Consider the following 16,194-nt stretch of genomic DNA (forward strand, 5'->3'; position numbering starts at 1 on the left):
TGGCTCTGCACTCCTTTACCTAAATTTAATACTTCAGCCCTAGTGCCGTCTAGAAGCTTGCATTCTGCAAGTGAATGGCGCATTATTGTACCATCCCAAAGAGGCACAAAATCACTTTCACAGACTTTTACATTAAATGTTCCCTCCTGGTGGACTGACCTGCCCAACTCAATCCCAGCAGCTGAGTCCTTAACCATCTTCAAGAATCGGCTAAATCTATTTCATCTTTATTTGACCCTCTAACTCTAGCACTCTCTATTCTAATTCTATTCTTAAAAACAAACAACAACAACAAAAAAAAAAACACTTGCCCCTTTTAGACTTGCACTCTATTCATTTACTAACTGCTTGTTTTCTTAAAAAAAAACTAACACAGCTTCTCTATTCTTTTTGTATTATATTTGTTTTTCTTTTATTTATTATACAATGAAAAAAAGCAAAAAAGGCATCTAAGCTTGCTCTATTCTTTTTCTGTTAATTCTGTTTTCTTTTTATTTATTATATATATATATAAAACCTTGCTACGTGTACTGCGTTGGGCTAAATGAGACTTGTCATAGCTTTTGCATATTGCTCTTTTGTTGATTTTGATTCCTTCCATTGTCCTCATTTGTTAGTCACTTTGGATAAAAGCGTCTGCTGAATGACTAAATGTAAATGTAAAAACAAGGAAATAAAAACACAAATGGTCTTTTGAGGCAACACACAGTTTGCATTTGGATCCTTAGATCCTTCACACAGGTTTTTAGCAGATGTTTAAAACAGGCTTTTCCCTGTAGTGAAACAGACATATTGCTTTACAGTACACAATAATATACTCCTCTTCAAGAGAAAAAGTGAACAAAGGTTCCTACTTGATGTAAAATTTTCTCAGGAATTTAGAATATACAGTTATGAAAAAGTGCTCCCATAGCACACAGAATATTTAAGTTTCAACAGACTCCCTCGCTTATCGCGTCACAGAATTGCATCTTTTACAGAGCTTCTTAATTGCTTTCAGTTATGGAAAGTTCTCTCATACAAACTTTGACTCCATCTGCTAGGACTCAAAGTTACAAGAATTTATGTGGTGTACAAACATCTGAATACATTATTCCTCTGTGCGCTGTATGAATCACGCCTTTGGCTTTTGTCCAGATTACAAAGCTACCAGTTGTTCATAATATGCCTCTTTGAAAAGAGTTGATTAAATGAAACAGACTCGCACTCCACAATTTCTCATATAGTCAGAGATGGATCGGACATGCAGTAACATGAAAGTGTCACAAGAGAAATGGAGTCATTCGATTATATAGTCAGTGTGACAGTGCGTCATGGTTTACTGCAGTTCTTAACCCTTCTACGAAATGGCCTTTAAAGTACATCTTGTGAAAGCTAGTGAGGAGAAAATAAAATTGTTTTGCGCACACAATGATTTAACTTTTTATGCCTTTGAAATATGGAGCGAGATTGACCTCACTCCATATTTTTTTGAACAACCTCTAACTTGGCTAGGAAATTTGACAATGTAAGATGGTACTGACATCTGCACACCTCCTATGGGACACTGTGAATATTCAAATGGTCACACATATATTAGAAAAATCTGAAAAAAATAGAGTATAAACTTTTAACCTTCATATAACCTTATGTAAAATGCCCTATACACTCATCACTGCCTTATGATTATTTTTACAAGAACTTACTATTTTATCACAGTGTTGGCCTTAATGAGCACTGACAGAGACTCAAACAAACAGAATGAATGCTACAGAATTTGACACAGGAATCTGAGCATACAGAAACAGGCTTGGTTTCAATATTTAATCAGTGATGTTAGACTAACATTACCAACATTATTGTGATGACAGTACAATTCACTCAGACTGAGAACATTACAGCTGGTCTCTGAGCCAGGATGACTTTCTTTGTGGAGCTTACATATTCTCCCTTGAGTGTTGATGTGGGTTTGCTCCATATGCTTTGGCTTCTCCCAAAATCTAAAGACATACACAATAGGTGTGAATAGAACACAAAATTGACCATAGATGCGAGTTGTAATTGTTATGGTGAATACCTGTAAATGGATTAACATTGTATAATATGTAATTGTACTGTGAAATACTGTAAAAACGATGAATTGCCACATAATTTATGGTAAAACAAGGAAAAAAAGGGGGAGTCCAATTTGATTGGTAAAACTAGAAAAATGTTGAAACATTTCCGTGACAACATAATGTTGTTCTGAATATTAGTTTCGTTTTAATGCATAAATGTAATATTTAATGCACAATTGCATTGATGTTCAAGATTTACTACTGCTTTGAGGGCAAATTAATCAAGTTGATGAATTCACAAAATACAATGGAACCAAATTAGACCCTGATGCTGTCATATCCTGTTATACATCTACTAGTTTAGAATTACAACTTTAATTGATTACAAAAGCATAGATTCATGTATACATAGATTCATATGTGATGCGTGGGATTCAAACCAGAGAGTATTAATATCAGGCAAACAATCTGACATAGTCATTGGATTTTTATACTGGTGTATGTAAAGAGATTTTTTTTCTTTGAAATAATTGGTGTTGGTTGAACAAGATTGTGTTAGATTTTATGACATTTGTTGATGCATAACTACACTGAAGCAAATTTGATTTGATTTTATGCTTTTTTTTTATAAACCACTTGGTTAATTTCCTAAATATCAAAATACGGCCTCACTTAGTGTCCTCAGTGCTCAGTGTTATCAGTGTAAATGGTTCTGTATCAAGAGTCATTTATTAACTTTTGAGCAATGGTTTTAAGATTATCTGACCCAAATTTGGATAAAATAATAAAGCAATTTAAGCAAGTTTATTACAAGCTTCAGGGTTTATACACACTATAACAGAACCACTGTCTTGATTCACAATGAAAGTATGGAAAATGTTATTTCCAATCACAGATTTTTAATGCACTCTATATTTACATATCAAATCTACAAAAGGTGCATGTTAAAATATGCTTGGTGAACTCATTATTTCCAGTGCCATAGCCCTTTACACACAATCCCAGGTTATTTACATCCCAGTATTACATTTTGATACAGTAAAGTCAGCACAATGCAAAACAAAAAGTATACTGGCACTTCAAAAGTAGCTTAAACACACGGTTAAAGAAGATCCAGTACTAGTATAAACTGGGACTGAAGTACTGAATTCAATCATTTTCAGAAGTTGTGGACTTTATTTAGAGTTTCCTTTTTTCCTCTTAGTTTGAGAATCAGTGGCAACACACACACACACACACACACACACACACACATGTTGGTTTTTGTGGTTTATGGGGACTCTCCATAGGCTTAATGGTTTTATACTGAACAAACTGTGTGTGCTATTGCCCTACACCAACCCTACACCTAAACTTAGCCCTCACAGGAGACTTTGTGCATTTTTAGATTTTCAAAAAAACACCATTTAGTATGTTTTTTAAGCCTTTTGAATTACGGGGACATAGGGAGTGTCCTCATAAACCACCTTCATATTGTAATACCTCTGTCATACCCATGTCATTATACAAATTTGTGTTCTCATAAACCACATAAACATGCACACACACACACACACACGCACACACGCACGCACACACACAATCACTCACTCACTCTACAGGCAGAAGATACTCAAGAGTACAGACAAAGCTGTACCAGGATCAGTTTTGCTGTAAAGAATGTCTGTGCACAGAATTGAGAGGAGCTAACCAGTTACTACAGGCACAGACATTCAGCAACCTGTCCAAAACTACAGCACCAATAGGAATAAACTTCATAACATAGACCACTTACAGCATTTGAGGTACACACAATCACAATTCATTCAAAAACTACTGCAATACATATTATATATTAAACAGCAGAGCAGATCAGTTTAGTTTTTTGTAGCATGTATAATAGTAAATTACTTGTTTTTTGTTATTATTCAGTTGATCAATGATTTGAAATTGAGTTCTGATGACTCCTTGGTTGTGCTGTCCATTCCACCAACCCATGATTCAAATATACAAACAAATATGATTCAATAAATCTAATCAAGTGTGTAATATCTGGTACTTCAAATCACATTTCTTGATAGCAACAACAACAACAAAAATGAACAGTGTTGGTCTGTCAGAGGAGCTTCAATGACTAAATGAATACCAGTGTCTCAGTGTGAATGCTCTACTGATTAGTAAACTGATAGAAGGAATATTCAAATAATGCAATGTAGCTGAGAAAAAGGGAGAAAAAATAAATTAATTTGACTTCCTTTGGCATAAATGAGGTAACAATTAAAGTTAATTAGCTTTCAGTATTATTTTAGTACATCATGAAGGCTGTGCTTAAAGCCACAGGTTACAGGCTTTTAAACACATAACCTAAAAATGAAAGTCCAAACTCCGATCAAAAAGATTGCCATTAATGATCAAGTTAGCCCAATTACTAATATTTTTTATATATGTGACCTTGGACCACAAAAGGGTCAATTTTGTGAAATTGAGATTTATATATAATCTGAAAGCTGAATAAATAAGCTTTCTATTGATAAGGTTTGTTAGGATAGCACAATATTTGGCTGAGATACAACTAGTTGATACTCTGGAATCTGAGGGTGCAAAAAAATCTAAATGTTGAGGAAATCACCTTTAAAGTTGTCCAAATGAAGTCTTTAGCAATGCATATTACTAATCAAAAATTACGTTTTGGTATATTTACGGAAGGAAATTTACAAAATATCTTCACGGAACATGAGCTTTACTTAATATCTTAATGATTTTTGGCATAAAAGAAAAATGGATCATTTTGACCAACGTATTGTTGGCTATTGCTACAAATATACCTGTGCGACTTAAGACTGGTTTTGTAGTCCAGGGTCACATACAAGGGAGAAATCTCCTGTTTTATGGGAACATGATTATATAATCCTTTATTAACTAGATTAGTATTAATTTACATATTAAAAAGCACCATATTTTGCAGACCGCCACTGAGAATGGTAAGGGATTGCAGTTATTTTAAACTGACCTTTTAACATTGAAACATTTATCAGAAAATAACACATTGTTTGAAAGATCTAGCTGTTTCCTTGCTACTTCGGTTACTCTTAAACATCTTTTAAAGGTCCTTCACACACAATGAGCTGTAACAGTGCTCTCATACTACCTCATGTACTTATAATTAGATGCTTATAAAAAATATAGAACACTTACTAAAATGTCCTCATAAAATACTGATATTTCTCTTTGCTCATGCAACTTCGGATTCTGTGCTTTAAAGGAATATATTAATTCCTTCAACAACTGAAAACGATTTTACCTGGCACCTTGAAAAGCTGACAAGCCAGCAGCAGCTACTAAACCCAAGTTTTATTTTGAAAGAATACTTGTGCTATCGCTGATAGCCCTCGATGGCTGGCACAAAGTATGTAGCTGTAAAAAGCATCAACATTTGGGCTTCTCCTGCAAATTTACATTCAACATTCTTTAAAACTCGGAGTCTGCTGTTTTAGCTGCTTTGATGACTTGGCATGGTTTAGGCACTAACACAAACTGCAAATTTGCAGGAGGCCAGCAGTAAGGTACTTAGCATTTGTTTCTCATTTATGACCTTTACAACTGTTAAATTATGTTGCCTGTCATTTCACACACACACAAACACACACACACACTCTGGGCTTTATGGTGGTGGGGGTAACTTGACATCCAAGAGACTGTAAGCAAAAATGTTCCAGAAGATTCCACAGAGGATAAAGAGTGTGTAGACACTGAAGAAGATCCAGAACAAGGACTGTTCCTGCAAACGTTGTTCATAGTTCTGAAGAACCACAACGCCAAGGGTGAGGCCCACTGCCACACCCCCCAGATGGGCCACAAAGCTGGGATTAGGGCATGGTGGGAAGGCTGGGGGATAGAATCGAAGCCAGACGGCACGACCAAACTCCACACTCACTGTAGATACAGAAAGCAATGTGAGGGTTTACATATATCACACATTTCATTTAAAAAGACAACAAATCTTAAATGTAGAAAACTTAAGTGCACTAAGTCCATTTTTATGTTTTGCTTTTGTTTATATTTTTGTTTCTTGGACTTGTACTGACAATGGATGCAAAAGTTATTTGTGTCATTGCAGAGATGGTCTATTCACAGGTATTTAGTAACTATAATTATTTAAACTGTATGCCAAAAAAGTGAGTAGCATTCAGCTCGTCCTTTTATCTTGTGAACCACCTTATATGTACAATAAAATAAAAAAAAATACTTAATGCAGTTTTATTGATTAGAAAAATTCTGTACATATCCTCCTAGTTATCATGAGTACGGAGCACAGACTTATAGTCTCATAATTTAAAGACTACTTTAGCATGAATAACATAAAAAAAACAGTTTACATACTGCACACCAGAGCCATTGCCATGCGAAAGAGCTTGAACTGACACTTCATCCCTGACCAGTTCTGTAAAGCGAGGGAGAGAAGCATCAAATTAGAAGAAATGACAAGAAAATTGGTAGTTAAGAGAGAAAACACTTCAGTATCCGTTCTTATACTCTTCTGGTGTTGTTCCAGGGAATTGGTTTTGGTACCCCATTTTATCAATTGTGCTTCAGACTGAGATGCATATTTGTTCTGGCGTTTTCAGTGATGCTGTGACTATCACAGTTGGCAAAGGGAGCAGCATTAGCACCTGTGATTAATCAGCTAATTCAAGGTTAGTCTTGTAGTTTTTCATGTATTATAAATAATAAGTAAATCAGATTTGATTTGACTTAATGAGAGTTCAGTTTTTGTTGTAGACAGTCTGTGTGTAATCTGAGTCCATACCATGTACCAGTGCTGACACTAAAAGTTCTATCTGAAATGCTGAGCAAGTACAGGAGGGTTCATGATCTGACTCAAGAGAATGTGGACAGTCCCGGTGGTAATATTTAATGACTCTGACCAGGTCATTATGCAGTACAAAACACCTCCATTCACTTAGAGAGAAGGTCAAAGCTTTGGGAAATAGCATATACGTCTTTGATTGGTCAATGACAGAGGAGGAGGAGCTACAAAGTAGACAGTTATTGTATTGTGTTATTATATATCATCGGTTCTGACCGTGTTATTTAGATACTACTGAAGAAAACAGAAACAAGAAGTGAACAACTATAAAAAGTATAAAGTCTTTATGCAGAGGTCAAAACAAACACAACCTGTGCATTTACATGCATGTTCTTAAGCTGATTATGCTTAATAAGCCGAAAATGCACATCGTCATGTAAACGTAACCTGTTTTCATTTATCGGAGTAAGGTCATAAACGGCTTAAGCATAAACCGGTAGTTTTTTGCCTCTTACCCCAATGTCGCGTGACATATAAACACAATGAAATGTTTTCTATTGGCTTATTAAAGTGCGCATGTGTAATACGTGACAGGAATGCAACATTAGTGCAGATTTAAGTGCATCTAGACAGAGCAAATGTTTTGCAGTAAAGAAAGAAAGAAATATAGGCCTACAGTAGTCAACAATTGAAGTGGATCAAAAAAGTTAATAAAAGTTGTCCTAAGACAAGAAAGTATTTTGGTTTTAGGACAACTTTGATTAAATGTTTTGATCCACTTCAAATCTTGACTACTATAACAACAGCAGATTATTTCATGACTCTAAGAAAATGCTAAAAATGTGTTCTCATCTCGTGCAGCAGACGTATAAGTGTTTCAATCAAAACGTTGCATTTATAAGAGGATAATATGTGACCATGGACCACAAATACAGTACGGGTCATTTTTATGAAATTCAGATTTATACATAATCTGAAAGCTGAATAAATGAGCTTTCCATTGTATGTATGGTTTGTTAGGATCGGGCAATATTTGGCCGAAATACAACTATTTGAGAATCTGGAATCTGAGGGTGCAAAAAAATAAAAATATTGAGAAAATCACCTTTAAAGTTGTCCAAATGAAGTTATTAGCAATGCATATTACTAATTAAAAATTAAATTGATACACTCACCTAAAGGATTATTAGGAACACCATACTAATACTGTGTTTGACCCCCTTTCGCCTTCAGAACTGCCTTAATTCTACGTGGCATTGATTCAACAAGGTGCTGAAAGCATTCTTTAGAAATGTTGGCCCATATTGATAGAATAGCATCTTGCAGTTGATGGAGATTTGTGGGATGCACATCCAGGGCACGAAGCTCCCGTTCCACCACATCCCAAAGATGCTCTATTGGGTTGAGATCTGGTGACTGTGGGGGCCATTTTAGTACAGTGAACTCATTGTCATGTTCAAGAAACCAATTTGAAATGATTCGAGCTTTGTGACATGGTGCATTATCCTGCTGGAAGTAGCCATCAGAGGATGGGTACATGGTGGTCATAAAGGGATGGACATGGTCAGAAACAATGCTCAGGTAGGCCGTGGCATTTAAACGATGCCCAATTGGCACTAAGGGGGCTAAAGTGTGCCAAGAAAACATCCCCCACACTATTACACCACCACCAGCAGCCTGCACAGTGGTAACAAGGCATGATGGATCCATGTTCTCATTCTGTTTACGCCAAATTCTGACTCTACCATCTGAATGTCTCAACAGAAATCGAGACTCATCAGACCAGGCAACATTTTTCCAGTCTTCAACCGTCCAATTTTGGTGAGCTCGTGCAAATTGTAGCCTCTTTTTCCTATTTGTAGTGGAGATGAGTGGTACCCGGTGGGGTCTTCTGCTGTTGTAGCCCATCCGCCTCAAGATTGTGCGTGTTGTGGCTTCACAAATGCTTTGCTGCATACCTCGGTTGTAACGAGTGGTTATTTCAGCCAAAGTTGCTCTTCTATCAGCTTGAATCAGTCGGCCCATTCTCCTCTGACCTCTAGCATCAACAAGGCATTTTCGCCCACAGGACTGCCGCATACTGGATGTTTTTCCCTTTTCACACCATTCTTTGTAAACCCTAGAAATGGCTGTGCGTGAAAATCCCAGTAACTGAGCAGATTGTGAAATACTCAGACCGGCCCGTCTGGCACCAACAACCATGCCACGCTCAAAATTGCTTAAATCACCTTTCTTTCCCATCCTGACATTCAGTTTGGAGTTCAGGAGATTGTCTTGACCAGGACCACACCCCTAAATGCATTGAAGCAACTGCCATGTGATTGGTTGATTAGATAATTGCATTAATGAGAAATTGAACAGGTATTCCTAATAATCCTTTAGGTGAGTGTATATTTGCAGTAGGACATTTACAAATATCTTCATGGAACATGATCTTTACTTAATATCCTAATGATTTTTGGCATAAAAGAAAAATCGATAATTTTGACCCAATGTTGGTTATAGCTACAAATACACCTGTGCGACTTAAGACTAGTTTTGTGGTCCAGGGTCATATACAGTATATGAGCTCTAAGACATGTTGAAAGCTTTATTTAACATCACAACTGACAATGTATTGTGGCGGGAAGAGCAAACGACAGACACAGTGGGTGTGGCGTTAGGCCTCGAGAGGCTTTTATTAAACAAATAATAAAATAAAGTGTCCAAAATAAATAGGGGATCTGGTGTCCTCGTCGTGCTGCGGGGTTTGTGAAGGAGGGCTATGTTCTGAAAGGAAGGGTCCAGGTAAGGGGCGGAGTCCAGCGGCAGCACGTGCTCCCCTCTCGGGTCTGGGGCGCGAGGGGCGGCGGCTTCGTTTAGCGGCTTCGTCCTCCTTTGGCACGCGACGCTTCCGGGTGGTTATACGGCCCAGCATCTTGGCCCGTCAGCTGTCTCGCGGGTGCGGTACTCGTCCGGACCACGGGTCTGGCGGCTCACGTCTCTGGGGGCACTCGATCCCTCAGCGCTCCCTTCCTGGACCCACGAGAACACCAGCGTGCATGCACGGGGAAGAGACCGGTCTCTCGCACTCGGCATTTAAACAGCGGCGGTGATGAGGCTCTATTCGGTTCAGGTGCACCTCATCACACGCCGCCAGCCCTGGCTGTTTCAGCGCCCCTCCTCTCTCACACACCCACTCCCGTCGGGAGCCTGGTGAAGGGCGGCGAATAAGGGACAGGGTGGCGATGATAATAAGGGGGAGGCAGTCAACTCGTCACAGTATGGAATACTCGGAGTCAGACACACAAATGATTGTATTTTGAAGTCACTACAGGGAAGTAACCTGATTTGTTAATTAAGTCATGTAAACGCAGCTTACTTGCAATGTCAGGTTACTGATGTGCATGTAAACGGGGAAAACTGGCTATTTTAATAAGCGGATATTTGTGAGTTCTCAGTTTACTTGTGTGCATGTAAACGTACTTTGCATGACTGAAAGATGAACCTTACAATCTTTCAGCTATTTGATAATCTGTATCTGAAAATAAAGGTGGAAAAAGAGGCAGATGAATCACGCACATACACGACAGAGAGGGTTAATTGTTTGAGTTTTGTGTCATTTTTTGTGAAAAGAGACATCAGCCTGAACTTCACACTCATCATTTATCCTGACAGTCTGAGTCAAGGGCATCCTAATATTTTTCAAAAGAGATTTTAAACAGGAGCTGGATTAAGATTGAAGTCTATATACTACACATAAAGTACCAAGTGTCACCACTGTGATTAATAGATTATTTGATGTTTCTATGCATTATCAAAAATTGATGCTGAACAATATTCATTTTCAAGAACAAAACATTTTCACAACTGCTCAAACTGCCATAATAAAAATATTAGATATAATCATAATAAGAATATATTTAATATTGCCATAATAAAGAATATACTCATTTCTTTATTACCATGACAATGTTTGCGAGGTGGGCGGAGACCAGAGCGTAGACTCCGCCTGATGAACCGACCACAGGTGCTGTCATGTCCGTCACTGACACTGCCAATGAACCTGCAAATGGAAAGAGTATCAGTGAACAATAACTTAAAAGCTATCATAAGTTCAGGAGACATTCTGTCTAAGATCTCCTTTTGTGTTTCTCAGAAGAAAGAACATAACGGGGTTGGAATGGGTACGAAAATGTCAAAATTGTTATAAAATTGTAACTATTCCTTAATGTGGGTGTTTTAATGAAATCAGACCAAACTGAAACTTGATTTACTGTATAAAGGCCTCCCTGTAAAGATTTTATTCATAACACATGACTCTTGAGACTTTATGATAGCTTCGTGCTAATTCTCATGACATAACTGCAGGATTATGAAAAATCCAGTTGAAGAATTCATTGAAAATTATTTACAGTATTTTTATATTTATATATTTTTATATATTTTTATAAATATATTTAAAAATATGTATTTATTATCGTTTTTTTATGTACAATTATTAATTTAAAAATGCAGGTTGCACAATGTTTATTCTGTGGGATAACGCAAGGTAAAACATACACACACACACACACACACAAATGCAAAAACAGGGAAAGTTCTGTATCTGGTGAAAATTAAGCTCCCATTCTGATCATGTTATTTAGATAGTACTAAAGAAAACAGCAATATTAAGTGAACAAGTGCAAAAAGAGTAACGTCTGTATGTGGAGATGAAAACAAACACATATCCTCTAATTACTATATCAAGTTTCTCTAGGCAGAGAATGGCAGTGCCTTGTAAAGATGTAATTATGTACATCCACATTCACACAGTGAATACACACATTGTGATCAGACCTACACACCACTGTTGATGAATGTGAAATACTAGTAGAGGGATGTGACTTATTGACACCTCATGGGGTTATTTCATAGTTAACTGGGCTTTTCATGTTTCTGTAGCTGCAATGCATATGTTTCTACAACTTTTTAACGTTCGGATATCCATGTGCTAATAATGGAATTTAAATGTGCAGAAGAACCATCAGATGTTAAAAGTTTAGTTCACTAAAAACGAAAATGGTCATCATTTACACACCCTCAAGCAAGTAACTCAATTATGTAACCAAATATTTCTGATTGGGGAGAAACAAATGTATGAATATAGTGTAATAATGTAGGAATTGAAATAATGAATAAATCTGAATATTCATGGGACATGCTTCCCAAATGGTTTATGCAGGTTTTTACTTAATAAAAGCACTTTTGTGTAAAATATTTTATTTTAGGCTTAAAATCTGTTTATATTTTGTATGTTTATTTATTTTATTTTTTTAAGAAATGTGAGAATAAAGACATCAACATGAGATATCGCGTTCTTTACACTCAGTTAGCTTGGTTCAGTCTTTTCTCTTTGTAAAAGCTCCTGGTTTTAATACAAGAATATACATCCTTTCATTTATCAAGCTTTTTCTCTGAAATTCCACTCAGTTTAGGGCAAACGATCAGACCAAGTAAGTCCTCTGGCCATGTAATTCACAAAAGTTTTTGACAAAGTATTGCAGTGTATAAAATAGATAAACGTGCATAACCAAACCGGTGTATATATGCTGTAAGCTCTACAAACTGTCTTTAGCATTTCACATTGTAACGTGCGCCTTTTCCAAAATATTCCAAAAATGTATGACTATTTTCCCAGTTCTGGGTCTGGGCTGCAGTAAAGTGAGGGCTGGGGTTAAACTCCCCCCTCATGACATCTGCTGCTGGTTCTCCAGGAGTACACACACACACACACACACACACACACACACACACACACACAGACACACACACACACACACACACACACACAGATATTAGCTGCTAATTTCATCAGGGAGAATGAAATGACATTTCCACTTCGAATCAAACCCCGCAGCTGATGGAAAATGCAGGCAAACTTCCCCCCTCTTTTCTTCTCTCCTTTGCTCTGCATCATTCTCACTTTCACCCCTCATGCCTCTTCATCTCTGTTTTCTTGCATTCTCCAGTTTGTTTATTTTTCGTTGTTTTTACCTCTCTGTTCCTCTCAGCAGGGGTTACAGACTGTTGTGTGAGGTTTTCTAATATTGGAAAAGCTCAGAGTGTTTGTAGCGTTTAATCAGCTTTCCATTTGTTAATCTTCACAAGTCTGAAAGCACATGGCTGGACATGGAAATAATGATATAATCATTGTGTTATACCAACATGTTTGCTTCCATCCAGTTGACTCATTTGAATAACTTCCAGGATTTTGACTTGATTGAGTTTTTAGAATTTCAACTTAATTTGTTTCACAAGTAAATGACATAAAATTATAGTGCTTGGAGTACCACATCAAATCAAAATGGACATTTTACCAGTGACAATGTTTAAAATTTCTATAATTGATGACTATTGGATACATTTTGTAATGATTTGTATGGTTAAATATGTGTGGAAAACATTTGCACATGTGTCACTTAATCTAATGCCCAACGATTAAATTAATTAACAGCAATTTGTAGAAAGAAGGGCAAAGTAATAGAACAACAATAAAGATACATGTTACCTCAATAAACTAGTCTGGTTAAATCATAAGTGTCACCATGATCAAAACAGCTGTCTGAACCCTTGAATGAAGGCTGCTGAGTATTCAGAGTCTGGAAAGGGATGATGGGTACTTCTCAAAGGGAAGGATGCATCCTAGTGAGGATGTGTCTTTCCTAGACCAGTCCTTCTGATGCTTTAAGACTAGAGTCCTTTTAAGCATCAAACGCTAGAATGAGATGGTCTAGTAAGTGTGCATGGTCATATACGTTTCTGCCTGCCTGGTTACACAATGTAAATTCTATTCAAATTATAATTAGAAGAACACTTTACTTATATTAACTTGCTGTATTAAAGGGTTACTCCACCCCAAAATGAAAATTTTGTCATTAATCACTTACCCCATGTCGTTCCAAACCCCTAAAAACTTTGTTCGTCTTCGGAACACAATTTAAGATATTTTGGATGAAAACCGGGACACAGAACAGCATACACAGTTTGAGTCCAGCCAAAATGGTGCTACGCTGAAGCAGAGGAGACGAATTGTTGAATAAAGTTGTTGTTTTGTTTTCTTTGCTCTCGTCGCTTCATTAAATTCAGATTGAACCACTGATGGCAGATGGACTATTTTGACGATGCTTTTCATACTTTTCTGGGCCTTCACAGTGTCGTTTACTTGGCAGTCAATGGGACAGTCACAAACTTTTCATCAAACTGAGATGCCCTTTTGATAAAGCTTGATGACGTAGCAGCCTAGATATGCAGCCCAAAATGGATGTGCTCATCCATTTGAGAAGCACCCTTATAGCCATTTCTAACTTCTTTAAATCCTCTATTCCAATGTATCTGAAATAACCTACAAATGGAGAAGGTTCCAGACCACTGGTAATCTGTCCAGGCTGGACTACTTCACCAAACTCACCTAAGAGCAGAGCACAAGATGCTTCAGAAAGTCTCAAAGAACCCAAGGATGATATCAAGGGATCTACAGGCATTAATATTTAATGTGAATGTTGCCAGAACTGCCATTCATAATAATCCTGCCAACCAATTAAACTGTTTATTTTGCCAACTTGTTTCGGCACACAGGCCTTCATCATGGCCTTCATCATAGTTTAGGGAAACACTTTAGTATAGGGACCAATTCTCACTATTAACTAGTTGTTTATTAAGCATGTCTATTATTAACTTATTACAATTACATATTTACAAATGAATGACTTTCAAATAATTATCCGCAAACAAAAAGCTTTCAGCTTTCAGTCTTTGGTTAAAATTAAAAATGTATATTCACTGAACATGTTTTGGAGGTTTAAATGCATTCAAGGCCCAAAAACACTTAAAATTTCTATTAATATACAATGCAGCATTAGCTTTTTCTCTGAAATGGTTTGTTTAAGGATCCCATCTCTCTAAACCAGTCATTTCCAAGCACCTATTCTGCTCTGACTAGACCAGTCTGTTGTGATTGGTCTACTGCTAACAGTGGATGTCGGAAACTAAACTTCCATTACCATATCTGAATGCCAGCTCAGTAGTCTTCCTCGGCAGTTGTATACACATGATATAAACAGTATCAAAATCTTGCTCCAGACTGTATCACTACTCAAAGTATTAAGAATGAATGACAGTCTGCATTAATCAACACAATTGTAGGTAGGCTAATAGTGGGTCCACAGTATTTCAAGACAATAATTTGAGTTAGCAGAAGGCGACAGCTGTGCACTGGGTGTACACATAAAACAAACTACATGTTTTGAATACTCGGTAGAAAATATGTAGCCTACATAAATGATTAATCATATGGTTGTGACCCAGAGGCGCAAGATGGTACAAATAAAGTGAGTACTGCTTTATAGTGAATAAGCATTTTGCAAATCCCATGTTGAACAATATTTGAGATTTGAGAAGCAGTCGTCAGTAAAATGACAGGGACACAACAAAAGGTTGTTATAGTTATACTGCTGTGTTTTCACTGTAAACATTTATTGTAACCACTGACTATTCACATCCTTATCCTTTGGGAGCACATAATGCAAAGTGATTTTTTACTTTCGCAGTGCAGAGAACAACATATAGATATGACGACAACACGAACCAAACTCTTCCAGGCCACAGCTACAGTTTTTGAGGGCAGGTCAAAGTACACATTGTTCACAGGCAGCCAAAGAAGAATACAATGCAAATTTGTAACCTATGTAACCTATCCTGTTTATGCAGGAAGTAAGGTGTGGAATTACTGATGACATGTTTCAGACAGTTCGGTATTGGTGATTTCTTCTGGGAGACAATAACTCCAATTGTTGTGCACTTAGCTCTTTGAAATTTTGCAGACCTTTTACATTCACAAACAGCTATATTACACACTACATGAAAGGTAATATCTGAAAAAGCATAATAGTGGCACTTGAAGGAGATTGGACTAAAAAAACACTTTCTCCTCACAAACAGAAAACCTAAAATATATGCTGAGTTTGACTCACCTGCCAGTACGCCACACACATACACCAGGCCGATTCTCAAAGCTCCGTGGACCATCTCTAATGGCACACCCACCAAAAGTTGCATGGCCATATTTAGACCCAGGTGTTCAATTCTGAAACATATAAATCAGCATTAGCACAATTACAGATGTGCCTGAGAAAGGGATTAATATATTTTCCCAGATTAGATTAGATCAGAGTGTCTGTATATTTAGTTATTTTCAGAAGTAGCTAGAATTTACAATTTGGTGCACTCGCATAAAAACCTCCTTCTGTTTACCATATTTGATGTGCTGTATGTATCTATGTATGTGCACTCATTAATGTTTATACGTGAATAAAAGCCTCAATTAAATCTGTTTATCATATAAAGTAATCA

General features: G+C 37.0%; 1 protein-coding gene across 5 annotated transcripts in view; it reads right to left on the reverse strand.

Moving 5' to 3' along the window:
* Positions 1 to 2,810: 2,810 nt before the first annotated feature.
* Positions 2,811 to 16,194, reverse strand: part of LOC306844645 (rhomboid-related protein 3-like) — a 69,926-nt gene continuing 56,542 nt past the window's right edge. Inside the window, exons 7-10 of one of the 5 annotated variants that reach the window (XM_079376925.1) lie at positions 15,816 to 15,928; positions 10,767 to 10,867; positions 6,396 to 6,456; positions 2,811 to 5,948 (exon numbers count right to left, since the gene is read on the reverse strand). In XM_079376925.1, the coding sequence (XP_079233051.1) occupies positions 5,677 to 5,948; positions 6,396 to 6,456; positions 10,767 to 10,867; positions 15,816 to 15,928 (547 nt within the window). In that variant the 3' untranslated portion in view covers positions 2,811 to 5,676. The remainder of the gene's footprint in view (positions 5,949 to 6,395; positions 6,457 to 10,766; positions 10,868 to 15,815; positions 15,929 to 16,194) is intronic. The other 4 variants (XM_079376928.1, XM_079376927.1, XM_079376924.1 and 1 more) reach the window with 4 other exon arrangements.

This window comes from Barbus barbus, assembly GCF_936440315.1.
Source record: "Barbus barbus genome assembly, chromosome: 25".
NCBI classification, from domain to species: Eukaryota; Metazoa; Chordata; class Actinopteri; order Cypriniformes; family Cyprinidae; genus Barbus; species Barbus barbus.